This window comes from Penaeus vannamei, chromosome 31 (genome assembly GCF_042767895.1).
Source record: "Penaeus vannamei isolate JL-2024 chromosome 31, ASM4276789v1, whole genome shotgun sequence".
Classification (NCBI taxonomy): domain Eukaryota; kingdom Metazoa; phylum Arthropoda; class Malacostraca; order Decapoda; family Penaeidae; genus Penaeus; species Penaeus vannamei.
Window position 1 is genome coordinate 12,740,777 of NC_091579.1, and position 17,500 is coordinate 12,758,276.

General features: G+C 40.6%; 1 protein-coding gene across 2 annotated transcripts in view; it reads left to right on the forward strand.

Annotated features, from left to right (window-relative positions):
* LOC113814829 (uncharacterized) overlaps window positions 1-17,500 on the forward strand; it is a 26,294-nt gene that overhangs the window by 8,211 nt on the left and 583 nt on the right. Inside the window, exons 1-15 of one of the 2 annotated variants that reach the window (XM_070143866.1) lie at window positions 3,894-3,999; window positions 7,254-7,388; window positions 7,721-7,901; window positions 8,619-8,747; window positions 9,701-9,885; window positions 11,051-11,179; window positions 11,558-11,710; window positions 12,183-12,313; window positions 12,641-12,746; window positions 13,262-13,389; window positions 13,733-13,925; window positions 14,147-14,314; window positions 15,038-15,179; window positions 15,647-15,868; window positions 16,203-16,333. In XM_070143866.1, coding sequence (XP_069999967.1) covers window positions 7,254-7,388; window positions 7,721-7,901; window positions 8,619-8,747; window positions 9,701-9,885; window positions 11,051-11,179; window positions 11,558-11,710; window positions 12,183-12,313; window positions 12,641-12,746; window positions 13,262-13,389; window positions 13,733-13,925; window positions 14,147-14,314; window positions 15,038-15,179; window positions 15,647-15,868; window positions 16,203-16,333 — 2,133 coding nt within the window. In that variant the 5' untranslated portion in view covers window positions 3,894-3,999. Of the gene's footprint in view, window positions 1-3,893; window positions 4,000-7,253; window positions 7,389-7,720; window positions 7,902-8,618; window positions 8,748-9,700; window positions 9,886-11,050; window positions 11,180-11,557; window positions 11,711-12,182; window positions 12,314-12,640; window positions 12,747-13,261; window positions 13,390-13,732; window positions 13,926-14,146; window positions 14,315-15,037; window positions 15,180-15,646; window positions 15,869-16,202; window positions 16,334-17,500 lie in introns of those variants that run through there. The other variant, XM_070143865.1, reaches the window with a different exon arrangement.

Genomic DNA, 17,500 nt, shown 5'->3' on the forward strand with positions numbered 1-17,500 from the left:
ACTTTTGCCATGGTTTCACATTCGGATTTTTAAAATTATGACACCTTAAGCCATAACGTAATAATAATAAAAAAAAAAAATATATATATATATGTTCTTGTTCACTGATGACTTTGCTTAGTTTAATATATTTTTGTGGGTGAATAGTGTAATTGAAAAGGAATTCTTATGTTATTAACATTAACCATGCAACAATTTCCATGTTCAATTTTGTTCACAATGTTTTGAATTTGCAAAAGATATCTTTAAAAAAATAAACGAATTTTGCTTCCTTATGCACACGCCGTAGTTCCTTCAGTACATTGTACTGACAGCCAACCACAGCACGAGTACTGTTGGTTAGTAAGAATCGGACTTTCCACGGGGTGGTGTCAGTATTGTGAGGCTGTTTTATGGTTGGGACCAGATTTCTAATTATCCGGTAATTCGTTTGATTTCATTGAGTGAAACAGCCCCGAGATGTAAGTATATATATACGTTTATACCTAGTAATTAATAATAACGTATATCAATATTTTCCACATACTATCGTTATCAATACAAACATGTCTGTGATACACATCCAGCCACACAAAGGTACACATCTTTATCCACACACGTATCTACATCACTCCACACCTCCATACATCCATCTTTCTACACACAGAGAGGGAGTGAGAGAGGGCTAAAGGAGAAAGAAGGAACAAGAGAGACAGATAGGGACAGAGACACAGGCGAATTGTATAAAGCATTACAATGAAGCGCACGAATTTTGATAAACTGTTGCTAAAAGCCTCAAACTGGTATCTCAATATTCATATGATTTGACTGTTAGATCCAATAATAGATTCTAATAAAATTCGTAGTCGCATTATGTTTATGTACTCGATGCTTACACTCATATCTCCTGTAATGTATATGTTCTGTATACGTGACGTAACAAGAGATGTGAACATGTATATTTTAGGGCTGATGTACAGTTGGTTACCCGTGCGGCTTTATTCTTTTTCTACACAGAAAACATATGCATGCATATATAAACATTTTTATACCTAGCAGCAATAATGTATATCACTATCATTCCACACACTATCGCTACCAATACTTAATCATCTGGCTGTGATACACAGAACATCTACACAACTCTATCCACACACCTATCTATATTTCTCCACACACCTATATACATCTTTCTACACAAACACATACAGAAAAGGAGAGAGAGAGAGAGAGAGAGAGAGAGAGAGAGAGAGAGAGAAAGAGAGAGAGAGAGAGAGAGAGAGAGAGAGAGAGAGAGAGAGAGAGAGAGAGACAGAGAGAGAGGGGGGGGGGGGGAAGAGAGAGAGATAGCTGGAAAGACAGAGATAAATAGAAGATAGACAGATAGATAAATAGAGAGTTCAACATCTACTCATACACAGACAGACATATAGAGGGATAAATAAATATGGATAGATAGATAGATAGATAGAGAGAGAAGACAAATAAATGGATAGGTAGATTGGTAGTCTGAGATTATTTAACACAAGGTATTCTAGGTTTGCCGAGCACATTCGCGTGAACGACTCGAATGTGTTCGTATGTAAAGAAGAGAATTTACGCCCTAAAACCTCACGGTGAAGAACTGCATATCAACCGTAAGTCATGTTCACATTAACTCGTGCTACCTCTGTACTCACAGGAACTAAACTGTTGACGCTCAAGTACGGGACATATGAGTGGAAGCATCGATTACGTAAACATAATGAAACTACCAGTTTGATCAGAATAAATAACTGGATCTAATATTCAACGCATAAACCTATTAGATGATGATAGTCTTTCCTATATCAATGAAGCTGTGCATACATTTCCCAGTTCTACCTTTTACATTTTACGTTAATTATAGAATTCACAGCAACGTTTGTGGACATCAGTCTCGGGTCTTGAAAGAGGGGAGGACGAAGTCGAACGATTACGATTATCGAGCTGAAGAATAGATAAAATTCAGAAGCATATTTGATACAGCTTTATTGAGCGCCTATATATACATACACATTATTAACAGATATCTCTGCCTACAATGTATATATATATATATATATATATATATATGTAAATACACATATATATGTATATATATGTAAATATACATATATGTACATATATACAACTACACACACACACACGTGTGTGTGTGTGTACATGCGCGTCTGTTTGTGTAGGTGTTGAAAAAATAGATGTATATAGATAGATGTGTAAAGAGATTAGATACGCGAATGGATAGAGAGATGTAGTCTCACAGACACACACACACACACACACACACACACACACACACACACACACACACACACACATATATATATATATATATATATATATATATATATATATATATATATATATATATATAATTATATATGCGTGTGTGTGTGTGAAGATTAGATAAATAACGTCATTATATGCGTGTGAGCGAGCGGATACGTAGGAAGTAACAGTTCTAAAGGGGATTTTTTAAAAAACAAACTAGAACGTAGCATTTTTCAAATGAGGCAAAATATAAAATAGCAAGACGATTTCTGAATTACCAAACCCTGTTATTATTTTTGTATTATTTTGTATTATAATTAACTAAATAGTATTTCGCATGTGGAACATATACATATGTATACACACACAAATATATGTATGTGTGGACAGTTAAACGAACACGCATGCGTTGACAGAAGGATGTACATGGGTGTTTTTGTGGATAGATAAATGCGTGTACGTAAATATAAACTGTTGATAGAAAGATGCTGATATAGATGTTGATAACTATATAGATATCTATGTGCTTATAGAAATTTGTGGACGTACAGATAGACATGTATTATGTGTATGTGGGTTGTCACTAGTCATGAAAGCATTTTTGGTCAAATGAGGACTTTTTATTTTTTACATTGGATGCTGATTTTTTTCTGATGAAAGTTACTGGGGAATTACCGGGAGAGATTCGAATTTACCAATTCCTGTATAATCATAAAAATGTAAACTTGAATTCTAAAACTCCTTGTTCTACTGTAATGTTCCCACTGATATTACTCTTACACTATCACAGTATCATTCCATTAACAGTAATAACCAAGCATCTCGTATATATTATGAGGCACTTCGTTCAGTCTTAAATACATTACACAGATGGTACTTGATTTCTCATGTCATACCTCCCCTGTTTCATTTATTTCAAAATTTGTACCAAAATGGTCGTCGACACACATAATGGTGTTTAAAAAAAAAAGCATCTATTCGTATAAACTGATGATTAGATATTGTGATTGAAAAGGTATTATGTTATTGATATCAGTAATATTAAATAATTCCAATATTCAGATTTGTTTACAATATTTTAAATTTACAAGAAATATCATGACAAATCCAAAGCATTTTACTTGTTAACAACCAGATCATAGTTTCTCCCTCAATCCATTCCCTGTCGTTGGCAGTCAATCACAACACGAGTACTGTAACCAACCAGCGCTTTCGGTGAACAAGAATCAGTATTTCAACTGGACGGTGTCAGTATAGAGAGGCTGGTCTAAATTAGCGCTGTAAATTTAGTGGAAAATTTTCTACTTCCTGAAATCATATGACAGTCGATAGCGTTTTCGAAAAGTTGTTGAACTGACGGCAATGCTTCGGTAGCTATAGATCTGAGCTTAAATAAGGTGTTTTAAGCAAAATACAAAAAAATCACATAATGAATGAGTATTATTACATGGTTTTCATGTTTCCTTCACTGTCAAGCAGAGTATATGACGATTACATTTCGTTATCAAAAGTGAAAGTAATATTGTTGTGATTTGAAAATTTACCCTAGTTTGCCCACTCATCAAAGTAAACAACGAAAAGACATGTCGCGTTAGCCAATCACAACGCTGGACGATAACCAGTGAAAATGCGCGGAAAATAGGCACGGAAATGAGCAGCCCAACAGTGTAGTGACAAGTGAGGTTGGGTGGAGGTTGTAGGTGCAACATTCGGCTCTCTGCGAACAAGGTATTGTGAAAGGCAGTCGTGTTGTTTCCTGAAGTGATATTTAACTTATTTAAGAGAGATATAAGTAATATCGTCTTACCTTTTGAGGAACTGCGTCACCCAAGTAACATGTATAAACGGGTAGTTGTGGGTCAGTTGTTGTGAGACACAATTATTACTACTGTTTAAGATCCTAGCAATGGGTAAATAACGTGTGGGCTTTTTAACGTGCTATAAGACTATAAGTAATAGTTAACTTTGGATATTTTTATGCATCATTTCGAAATAAGTAGGATATGAAGTTTGTATGTTAAACACAAATACGGTTTATAAGATATGCTAGGTATATACAGGTTTTCTCGGTCGCATTTGAAAACGAGCTAAATGCATCTTTCTATAGATCAGTAATTTCAACACAATATGTGTCAACTTCTCACTCAACCTTTCGTAATAATAGAAGCATGATTTGGGAACTTACAACTTATTTTGACAATGAACATTATAAAGGAAATATAAGTAATTAGCCACAATGATAATAATCGAATGAAATAACAAGCAAATGCCCTAATGAACAGTAGCTGCCGGGAATACATTTCCTAAGGGAAGGGACACAACCGAACTCATACCTTAGGCCTCGGTAACATATCGGATTGCCTTTATAAGGTTAAGGTCTTATCGTGTTGTCACTCTATGAACAAGCTGCGGTTTAAGTTACTTACAGCTACGCGCGTAGATAGTGGGAAATGGACACGGCCATTTTAAAGAGCGGAAAAATTAGAATGGGTTACAACATAGTTTAAGCTGCAGCGGCCTCATAGTCACCGCTAAATGACGAAAATCTTTGGTAAAATTATATCTTATGGTTTTATCATGCATTGTCTTTATAATCTCCGTTCCCTAGTGTATCACAAACATTTCAATTTAAAGAAATATCTCAATTATTGACGATTGGAGAGGTGGGTCCTAAGCCATGACGTCATATCCGGCAATACGTTGGGACTTTCGTTGCGCTACTAAAAGGGCCCAGTGTGTTGACTTTCTATTTTCCACTGTATTGAATTTTATTAGTTCCACTAATTCTATTACTGTTAATAATCCATCACATTACAATTTTCACTCATTACGTGTATGAGTAGAAATATTATGAAGTAATTAAATTTTTCAAAATTATTCAGCTACAAATTGATCAAACATTTTTGTATACTGATGAACATATGTTCTTATGTACTGATGACTTTTTGTTATTAAATAGTGTAGGTGGAAGAAAATTCTTTTGTTATTGATATAATTCGCACAATCATTATTTTGAAATACTTTGAATTTACAAAAGAAATTCCAACAAGTAAAATGTAATTTGCTGGCTTGCGGACCTAAATACTTCTGTTGCTGACTGCCAATCACAATTCGAGTACTGTAGTTATTCAGCGCATTCGTTAAATAAGCGGAATTTCCATAGGTGTCATGGCAGTTAAGCGATGTAATTTTAGGGAAATTCGTCTACTTTTTCAGAAAACGAATGGCACTCGATAGGCAATGCTTCGGTAATTATAAATTTGAGCTTAAACAGGGTTTTAAGCAGAATAAAATCAGAACATATTAACGGATGAGTATCATTATGCGACTTCCATGTTTACTTTACTGACAAAAAGAGCAAATTACATTTTTAAATCAAAAGCGAAATTAATATTTTCGTGATTTGAAAATTTACCCTAGTTTCCCCTCTCATTGTAAACAAAGAAAGAAACGTGATGTTCGCCAGTCACAACTTGGACGATAACCAATATAAATGCGCAGAAAAAGAGCTACGGAAATGAGTGCAGCTCTACTGTGTAGTTAATGGTGAGGTTGGCTGACACTAATAAGGGCAAGCCGGGCGCTTTATAAGTACAGTGAACCCTCGTTTTTCGCGGGGGTTACGTTCCAAAAAGAACCCGTGATAGGCGAAATCCGTGAAGTAGTAACCTTTATTTTTTTTACAATTATTATACAATTAAATACTCTACAATACATTGAAACCAAAGAACAAAACCTTTTACAGGCCCAAGCATTTGTTTAACAAATAAAAGTACTCTATAAACGTTTTTTACAAATAACTACTGTACTGTAAAATAATAATTTTAATCATCAACACGAACTTAATGCTTCATGGGTTTTAGAGAAAATTTGCAAACTTAAATTTGGCAAGCTGTTGTACGTACATGTTCATATTAAACCGTAACGTTATTGACACACAGGTAGAGAAGCGGAGAGACTGTTTAGCCAATCAGAATGCAGAACACAATGCACAATGCAAATCCGTGAAGCAGCGAGAACGCGAAAGGTGAACCGCGTTATAGCGAGGGTTCACTGTATAGGCAAGGCGAGGTTCAGCTTCACATATCCGGCTTATCCTTATCCTTGGGCTAAGGTTGACGGAATAAAATTCGGCTGTCTGCAACCAATTTATTGTGAAAGGCAATTGTGTTGTTTCCAGAAGTGCTTTTCAAAATACATGACCGAGAGATATGAGTAATATAGTATTACCCTTTTGAGGAATTTTGTCAACTAAGAAACATGTATATAAGGGTAGGTTTGAGTCAGTTGGTACTAGATGATAACAAAATACCCTAATGATTATTATTATGGATTAAGATCCTTGGTAAAGGGTAATTAACCTGTAGGATTTTTTTCTATTATAAATACTACTAAACTTAAGCTCTGTATTCACGGCAGAGCAGAGCGTACGACCGCCCGATGCCGAGGCTGTCCGACGCTCTTTTTCAGTTGTGAATACGTGGAGGATTCTTCGTTTCCCTGGGCGGAGGACAGACCCCTGCATGTGACATTGTAGGGACCGATTCCGTGTTTATTATTCATATTTTACCCCGTAATTTCCCTGGTACATTCTAAACTCTTCCCTGTTATTGAGGTCAAGGTTGTCGTTACTGGGGGGGGGGGGGTCCGCTCAATGATTTTGAATATTTGAATGGTTGAGAGTAAGAGGAATCCATCGATATCAAAATCGTCGCGATCCGCCATGGGGAACTATTTTGTAAAATTATCTTGGTTTAATGTAATCGGTAATCGTCGTGTCGTTTACTTGGTTTTCTTTCGCCATTCATTTATCCAACAGTTATCATGTGTTTCTTTCTGTTTTGTATTACTCGTTCTCACCCATGCTTCATATTTGTTTTGTGTTTCGTTTAACTTTTCAAGTTATCACTCCTTCAGCTTCTTCATTATTGATCCACCTTTCTTTATTTCCCTATCTAATTAATCTCCTTCCATGCCCACAGATGAAACCCTGGGGACGGAGCGAGTACTGGGGGCTGGGGGCCGAATACGACCCCGATTGGGTCCTGACGGAGGCTCAGAAGCAGCTGCGCGCGGAGCTCATCGAATTGTGTCGGACCAAGATACGACCCCGGGCGGTGAGATGTGTTTTCTCTCTCTCTCTCTCTCTCTCTCTCTCTCTCTCTCTCTCTCTCTCTCTCTCGCTCTCTCTCTCTCTCTCTCTCTCTCTCTCTCTCTCTCTCTCTCTCTGTTTCTTTTTATTTGTGTCTATGTGCGTGTGCATACACGCACACATATTCATGCATACACACAAATTATAATAACAGTGATAATGATAATAGCAGTTGTAGTAGTAGTAGCAGTAATGATAAGAGATAAATAAATGATAGGAAAAACATAAAAGGATTTCTGAAAATAAGGAGAAAAGGAAAATAAAAGAAAACCCATCTCCCTGCCCTGCCTCTCTCAGCCTCACTTCGACCGCACGTACGAGTACCCGAGGGCGTCCATGAACGATCTCGCCGAGCTGAGACTGCTAGGTCTTCAGGTGCCGGAGGAGCTGGGTGGTCGAGGAGAGAACCACGTGTGTGTGAGCATGGTAGCTGAGACCATTGCCCGCTACGGATGCCCTTCTACTGCTATGGTCTACTGTGAGTGGTGTTTCGTGTGGTTGTGTGTGTGTGGGGAGGGGGTGGGACGGGGTAAAGGAAAAGTAGAATTGTGAGTAGAGGATGAATGGGTTTGAAATTAGATGTTGTTTTTATTTTTATTATTATTATTATTTATTATTTTTTTTTTGTGGGGGGGTGTTACGTTTTCTTTTCTTTGGGGGTGAATGTTGATACTCTTTTTTTCTTCTTTTTATGTTTTAGCATTAGCAATAGTATTTTACCTCAGGGTTCAATTGAAGCTTTTGAAACTATTCTGCAAGGTGGTTTGTTGTGGGTTTGCCGTGGTGGTAAAGTTTTTTTTTCAATGGCTGTAATCGTCGGAGATTCAAATGATATTATAGCTTATAAAGTAGCTTTTATGTGTGTCAGTTAAAGATAAAGTTTCAGAAATCATTATTTTATTAGCTAGACTGTGGACTGTAAGTAGTATACATTTTTCAAGTTATTTTCGTATTATCTCTAACTAGGAAATAAAAAGTATATATAATCCTGCGACTTTCTCCAAATAAAAAAATGAAACAAAATAATTTTCCGATCTTCTCCAAATGTAAGAAAATACTAAAAAGAAAAAACTGGAAAATATGAAAATAAAAAGTTAATGTTTCTAGCAATTTTCCGATCTTCTCCAAAGAGGAAAACACATAAAATAGGAAAATAAAGTGGTAATGTTTCTATTAATTTTCCGATCTCCTCCAGGCATGCACCAAGCGGCAGTCACAACGATGCTGTTCCGACACCACAGCAACCCCCGAATTCGCGATTTGCTCTCCCGACTCGACAAGGAGAAACTGGTCGGCACTGTGGTGTTCTCCGACCCTGCCACTGGTACGTTTGAGGAACAGACGGAACGTAGAATGAGGGTTTATTTAATAATTTTTTTAACATATACTTCCCCTGAAAGAGGTTAATCTGTGTTTACAAGGGACGACAGATTATTCTTCCCCAGCATGTGGAAATTATACTCGTTCCCTATTTTTTTTGTGTGTGTGTTCTTCCTTTCTTCCTCATATCTTCCTCCACTACTTCCTCTTCCTCCTGCTAATCCTCATCCACCTCCTTCTGTCTCCCCTTCTTCCTCTTCTTCCACTTCCTTCTTCTCCTTTTCCTCATTCCACCTCCTCCTTCTCCTTCCCCTTTCTCCTCCTCCTCCTTCTTCTCCTTTTCCTCATTCCTCCCCCTCTTTCCCCTTCCTCCTCTTTTCCTTTCCTTTCCTTCTCTTCCTCCTCCTCCTCCTTCCTATTCCTTCTCCTCCTTTCCTTCCATTCCTCCTTCTCCTTTTCCCTAATTCCTCCTCATTTTCTCCCATTCCTCCTACTCATTTTCCCCCATTCCTCCTCCTTTTCCCCCATTCCTCCTCCTTTTTCTCCCATTCCTCCTCCTTTTCCTCCCATTCCTCCTCCTTTTCCTCTTTTTCCCCCATTCCTCCTCCTCCTTCTCTTTTCCCCCCATTCCTCCTCCTTTCCCCCACTCCTCCTTTTCCCCATTTTTCTTCCTTCCTTTCTTCCCCCACCACCTCCTCCTCCTCCCCCTTCTCATTCCACTTCCTCCTCCTCCTCTTTCCTCTCTTCCTTCTCCTCCTCCTTCCCCTTCTTATTCCTCTTCCTCATGCTCCTCCTCCTCCTCCTTTTCCCCATTCCCCCGCCTCCTTCCCCCTTCCCATTCCTCCTCCTCCTTCCCCTTCCTCCTCCTCCACTTCCTTCCTCCTTCCATTCCTCCACCTCCCCCTCCCCCTTTTCATTCCTCTTCCTCCTCCTCCTCATGCTCCTTCTCCTTCACAGGAACCCACTTCTGGTACCCTCTGTCCTCGAAGGTGCGCCAGATAGACGAAGACACGGTGCAGATGCTGAAGGTGGCTTCTTGGGCGACGAGTGCAGGTCTGGCCGACTGGTACTCCGTGCAGACAGTGAGTCCTCAGCCCGGTCACTCCACCTACTCCAATCTCTCCATCTTCCTCGTGTTTAAGGTATGTTTTTTTGGGGGGGAGGGAGGGGGGAGAGCAGCTTGGGGTTGGTAGAATGTTTGATAAACTTATTTTTCGTGAGTTAGATTCCTGTAAGAAATATGCAACTCAACTGAGGGGAAAAACTCAAATGAACGCGTCGCCCCCACAATATAACATCCTAACGACCTCACTTCACCTGATCCTCACTTCACCTGATCCTCACTTCCCCTGATCCTCACTTCATCTGATCCTCACTTCGCCTGATCCTCACTTCACCTGATCCTCACTTCACCTGATCCTCACTTCACCTGATCCTCACTTCCCCTGATCCTCTCTACCCCTGATCCTCACTTCACCTGATCCTCACTTCACCTGATCCTCACTTCACCTGATCCTCACTTCACCTGATCCTCACTTCACCTGATCCTCACTTCCCCTGATCCTCTCTACCCCTGATCCTCACTTCACCTGATCCTCACTTCACCTGATCCTCACTTCATCTGATCCTCACTTCATCTGATCCTCACTTCACCTGATCCTCACTTCATCTGATCCTCACTTCACCTGATCCTCACTTCACCTGACCCTCACTTCACCTGACCCTCACTTCACCTGACCCTCACTTCACCTGATCCTCACTTCACCTGATCCTCACTTCACCTGATCCTCACTTCATCTGATCCTCACTTCACCTGATCCTCACTTCATCTGATCCTCACTTCACCTGATCCTCACTTCATCTGATCCTCACTTCACCTGATCCTCACTTCACCTGATCCTCACTTCACATGACCCTCACTTCACCTGACCCTCACTTCACCTGACCCTCACTTTATCTGATCCTCACTTCACCTGACCCTCACTTCACCTGATCCTCACTTCACCTGATCCTCACTTCACCTGATCCTCACTTCACCTGACCCTCACTTCACCTGATCCTCACTTCATCTGAATCTCACTTCACCTGATCCTCACTTCACCTGATCCTCACGTCCTCTGATTCCCATTTCACCTGATACTACCCCTGATCCTCACTTCACCTGATCCTCACTTCACCTGATCCTCACGTCACCTGATCCTCACGTCACCTGATCCTCACCTCACCTGATCCTCACTTCCCCTGATCCTCACTTCATCTGATCCTCACTTCGCCTGATCCTCACTTCACCTGATCCTCGCTTCCCAGGACGAGGTGCGAGCGTCGACGGACAACTGGAGCGCCATGGGGATGCACGGGAACCAGTCGGGGCCCCTGGTCGTCGAAGGGAAGTTCCCCCTCGACAGGATGGTCGGCCCGGCAGGAGACGGAGGGAAGGTGAGGATAGAGTAAGGTGACTCGGTGGAGGTCTGGCTCTCTTCCTCCCTTCAGATCATCTTCGTTGTATCCTATTTCAGAAATTCTCATATTATCCTCACCGATCAAATAAAAAAAATCCCTTCAAATCATGCTCATTTTTTCCTCATTATCATATAAAAAAAAAAAAAAAGATTCCCTAGCTTCAGATCATCCTCATTTTATCCTCACCGATCAGGTAAAAATATCCTTCCTTCAAATCATCCTCATTTTATCCTCACCAAACAAAAAAATCCCTAGTCAAGTGGCATAAAAATCAACCAAACACAAAAATCCCTCACATCAAATCATCCTCCTTTTATCCTCACCAATCCAATAAAAAAAAATCCATGACTTCAGAGCAACGACGAATGCGGCATCGTTTACTTCACCAGCCTTGCCTCAGCGTGGAACGGCATCGCCCTCGCTTGCCTCGACGTCGCCAAGAAACACGTGACCCGGAAGGCGCACGCAGACATGGGCATGCGCGTGTGCGACTACCCGACTGTGCAGGTGGGTGGCGGGACTTCAGAACATGTCCACGCAAAAAAATGAATAATGATAATAATAAATAGAATAAACATAAAATTGGTGATGCTTATTTTAAGAGCAGTAAAAAAGACTCCGTCCCTCATTCCCTATTTCCCCTCTCTCCCTCCCTCCTTCCCTCTGTCCCTCTCCCCCTGTCCCCATCTCCCTCCTTTCCCTCCTTTCCCTCCTTTCCCTCCCTCTCTCCCTCCTTCCTTCCCTCCCTCCCTCCCTCCTTTCCTTCCTTCCGTCCTTCCTTCCTTCCTCCTTCCCTCCCTCCCTCCCTCCCTCCCTCCCTCCCTCCCTCCCTCCCTCCCTCCCTCCCTCCCTCCCTCCCTCCCCTCCCTCCCCTCCCTCCCCTCCCTCCCCTCCCTCCGTCCCCACCTAACATTATCATCTCTGTACCATCCGCACCTTACCTCTTATAATCCGCCTTTTCTCTCTCTTATCCTCACAGGATTATTTCGGCGAGTGCATCATCAACACCAACGCATCGAGGGGTCTGTTGCTCCTCCTGTTGCAAGCGGTGGATGCTGCAACTCGGAACAACAAATGGGCGCTGCATTCGGACCTCTCGTTCTTGCCGAGGTGAGTTGCTTTGTTTTTGGAGTTTGTTAGTGTTATCTTTATTGTTGTTGTTGGTGTTGATGTTGTTATTGTTGGTGTTATTGTTCCTCTTGTTGTAATTGTTTTGTTATTGTTGTTGCTGTCGTTATTTTATTGTTATTATATTTTTTTTTATGTAAGAAAATGCAAGTTTGATTGTTGGGGTGTATTTGCAGATCAAGCTTTATTTTACTTGATACTTGATTCGAAAGGTAGTTTGACAGACAGACAAACAAACAAAGACAATTAGAAAGAAAATACCTAGACACATGTCACACTGTTCAATTCGAAATTCCTTTCTCTCGTCAGGACAAAGTTTCAGCACTGGCTTTGGCAAGCTAAGTTTACCGCAGCGAAAAACGTTGTGAAGGTGTCAGACAAAATGCTGTTCGCCTGCGGTGGTTCCGGGTACAGGGTGAGTCCTTGGGGTTCCTTTTCTGTCTGTCTGTAAGTCTTTGCCTCTCTCTCTCTCTCTCTCTCTCTCTCTCTCTCTCTCTCTCTCTCTCTCTCTCTCTCTCTCTCTCTCTCTCTCTCTCTCTCCTTGTTCTAGTCTTCCCATTTTTCTTTTCTAGAATCTCCTTTTCTGCTTTTCAAGAATCTTCCCGTTTTCTCCTTTTTTAGAATCTTCCCGTTTTCTCTCTTTTTTTTAGAATCTTCCCGTTGTCTTCTTTTCTATAATCTTCCCGTTTTCTTTTTTCTATAATCTTCCCGCTTTCTTTTCTATAATTCCGTTTTCTTTTCAAGAATATTCCCGTTTTCTTTTCTATAATCTTCCAGTTTTCTTTTTTCTAGAATCTTCCCGTTTTCTTTTCTAGAATCTTCCCGTTTTCTTTTCTAGAATCTTCCCGTTTTCTTTTCTAGAATCTTCCCATTTTCTTTTCTAGAATCTTCCCGTTTTCTTTTCAAGAATATTCCCGCTTTCTTTTCTAGACGGAACTGGGTCTCGAGAGACTACTTCGGGACGGAAAGTCGGGGTGGGTAATGGGCCCGACTAACGAGGTAATTCGGCAGTTAGTCGGCAAGTCGGCGCTCAACGGATTCGCTTCTTTGGACCCTTGGTAAGTCGGTTTGTATTTTTTTAGCTGTGTCGATTGAGCTCTGTATATATTTATCTCATGTCATTATGTCAACATCACCCTCACATCACCACATACTGTATAATATGTTATATATATATATATATGTATGTATATATATATATATATATATATATATATATATATATAGAGAGAGAGAGAGAGAGAGAGAGAGAGAGAGAGAGAGAGAGAGAGAGAGAGATTTTCTATTCTCGAAAAATGTCTGAATAGATTGAGTATGATTCATTCGCAATATATTTTTAAGGCATTTACCCGGCTAAGTTATTTGATTCTGACTCCTTCTCGACCTCAACCTCGACCTCAGGCAAGAGCGAGCAGACCAGCGAGTCCTCCAGCACGAGATGCAGAAGCTGACCCTGGAGGAGAAAGGCGCCCTCGCCCAAAAACTCCTGCAGGAGGTGGAGGCGCAGAAGGAGGGAGCTGCGTCGCGTCATCCTTACCAGGACACCGACTTCGATAATCCTTTCAACACGAGACCTCCTGCTTGTGTGGCGAAGGTGGGTGGAGGGGAGGAGAGTGGGTGGGTTGGGTGGTTGGGGGAGTGGGTGGCGGGTGGGGAGGGGTGTTTTTTTGTTTTATTTATTTACTTTATTTTTTATTTATTATTCTCTATTTGTTTGTATATGTTTCGTCATTCTGCCTATCCCTTTTTCTTGGTTTTCTTGCTTTTACCTTTATCTTTATTATCCTTATCCTTATCCTTTTCTTTTCCCTCCAGACGACGACCTCCGACGGCGTCCAACACGATCCTGCGCTTCGACCTGATTCGTGGACGGCCCTCAAGCTCCTCTCCCGCGCCGACCTCACGGGCAATATGGCTGTTTTTACCTTCGCTTTGCCCAAGAGTACCGACCATACGGGTTGTCTTCCGGGACAGTATGTTATGGTAGGTTGTCTTGTGGGTTAGGTTTGTGTTGCCTTTTTTGTATGGAATTCGTTGATTTAAATTAAGAATAGAATGAAGTAATGTACGTGGTGGTTTTATCAGTTTGTACTGATGATAATGATAGGGAATGTAGTGATAACAATTAGAATGACAGTGGTCATAATCGTAATATTGATATACCTATCGATAATAATTGTGATGCCAGTGATATTCACGTTGATGGTGATGATGATGACGACAATGACAATAATGATAATATTAAAGGCAGTAATACGAACAACAATAACAGTCGTAGTAATAGTAATAATAGTACTAATAACAATAATAGTAACAGTAATATCAATAATAAAAATGGTAACAATATTGATAATAGTAATATTGATTATGATAGTAATAGTAACAATAACAATGATAGCAATATTATCAATAGTAGTAACGATAACAATAATAATAACAGCATTATCAATAACAGTAATGATAATAATAATATCAGTATTATCAATAATAGTTATGATAACAACAATAATGATAACAATATTATCAATACTACTAATAGTAATACTAACAGTAACAATATTAATAATAGTAATGCTAATACAACGACTAATACTAATTATACCACAACTATTATTACTCTTGCAACTAATAGCATTATCAGTACAAAAAATAATGATGGTAATGACAGTTATAATGATGTTAATAATTCAACCACGATGCTGGCAGGTCCGCGTGGCCGTCGCAGGCAAGGAGCACCTCCGCTACTTCTCTCCGGTGTCTCGCCCCGACGACTTCGGCCGCATCGAGCTGGTCTTGAAGTTCGAGACCCAGGGCGTTATGTCGAGGTTCTTCCAGGATTTGAAATCAGGTGCGGAGCGGGATGTAGGATGGGTCGTTTTTTGTTTGTTTGTTTGTTTTTTTACTTTTGTTATTATGTTTCCTCATTTTTTTGGTCTTTTGTTTTTGTGATTGTGAAGTGTGGCGTGTTTCATTGCTTGCTTTGTTAATTATCTACTTGTGTATATGTTTAAGAGGAAAATGATTTGAGAGAGAAAATTAAAGTTTAGGAAATCAGATTCATTCTACACGAAATATCACAAACTCAACAAAGTAATCCTTTTACTATCTTCTCTCAATAAAGTAATAATTTTACTATCGCAACAAAGTAATCCTTTTACTATCTCTCGCAACAAAGTAATACTTTTACTATCTATCTATTTGCTTTCTATCTATCAATTTATCAAACTCTATCTATCTATCTACTATCTATTTTACTATCTATCTATCTATCCAACTCTCCAACCCACCCTCCTTATCTCTTCCTCCCCGCTTCAGGAGACCAGATCGATTTCCAAGGCCCTTGCGGAGGGCTGGAGTACGAGGCCAACACGCTGACGGACCTGACAGTGCTGGCGTCAGGAGCTGGAGTGACCCCCGGGCTGCAGCTGGTGCGGTGCGTCGCCCAGCTGCCCGAGGACGAGACCAGAATCACGCTGCTGTACTTCTCCGAGACGGTGGACGAGTTCCTGTGCAGAGAGGAGCTGGATCGCTATTGTGGTTGGTTGTTGTTGTTTTTTTCTTCTTCTTTTTTACTTTTTACTTTCCTTTCTTTCTTTCTTTAGTTTGTAAGGTTATTTTTTCTTTTTTTGTGTGTTCGTTTTTGTTTTGTTTGGTTTTATTGATTTGATGTTAAAAGACATAAATTTCGTTGTTTTCATTTTTTGTATGTCTGTTGTTGTTTTAATGGTTATTTACTAATCTTATTTTGTATATCATTCTTGTTTCATTTGTTAATCTTATCTATTCATGTATACATATATTTATTTATAGATTTGTGTCTATATATTCATCTGTTTATTCATTTGCATATTGATTTATTTCTAATTAACAGAGAAAGACAGTCGCATCCGTGTGGTCTACAGCGTCGGCGAAGCACCCCAGGACTGGGAGGGCGAAGAAGGGTTCATAAACACCGACTTGATCTCGAAACACGTTCCTGAAGCCAACAGTTCGAAGCATAAAGTGAGTTTCGAACGCGACTCGAGTTCATATGTTTAATCTAGTTTTGGTTGAGCAGGACCTTGACTTTGCTGACTATGTTGCTGTCCTATCAGAGTCTGGAATCTCAGGCGGCGGCTCGTGAAGTATTCAGCAATGAAGCGGTCCCTGGGTCTAGAGGTCTCTTGGACCTAGACCAAGATCCAGGATTTTGGGGGCCTGTTAGGGGAACCTGTTCAGTCGATACATGCATGCGGTGAAGACATTGTAGTCTCAGAGAACTTTACATACCTTGGTAGTGCAGTCCGTGCTGTCTGGGCTGTCAGACCAGGAAGTCAGTAGACGGATTGGTCTGACAGCAGGGGCCAGTCAACAAGAGCATTTATAGGTGCAGAAGGGCTAAGTTACGTGTCTGCAAGACCTTGATGCTTCCAGTTTTGCTCTATGGAAGCGAAACCTGGACACTATCAAGTGCTCCGGAGTCACGTTTCGAAGCCTCTTGTAACAAGTCCCTACGCCGGATCATGGGGTACAGTTGGCAGGACCATGTGTCCAACCGACGGTTACGCCGTGAGACTGGCATGGGATCTGTTACTTTTATAATCTGTGACCGCCAGTTCAAGCTATACGGACACCTAGCTCGTATCCCAGTGGATAACCCTCCCCATCAGGTTGTCTCTCTACGAGGCAATCCTGAACGGAGGAGTCCCTTGGAACGCCCCAGGAAGACGTGGCTTAGACAGCTCGATCAGACCTGCCGTGAGGAACTAGAGATGGACAGAAGGCCTCCCCGGCAGCTTGCAATGAGGGTCTCCCTGGAAGCGAAGGGTGGATGCGGCCATGCGCCCCAGGCGGCGACAGCCCCTTGATTGATTGATTGCTGGTCATCCTGAGCTTCGTCAGTGGTTTGAGGATGGGGATTGTGGTGACAGGAATGATGATAATGATAATGGTTGTGATAGTGTGATTATGGTAGCAAGGATGGATATACTGATTACAGTAGTGACAATGGCAATGATGATGATGGTCGTAATAATGATGGTAATAATGGTGATGATGATGATGATAATGATAATAATATTGGTGATTATAATGATGATAATAATGTTTATAATGATGATAATAATGATTAGGTAACGATGATATTGATAATGATCAGAGCAGTAGCAGCAGGGTTGGATCCATACATTT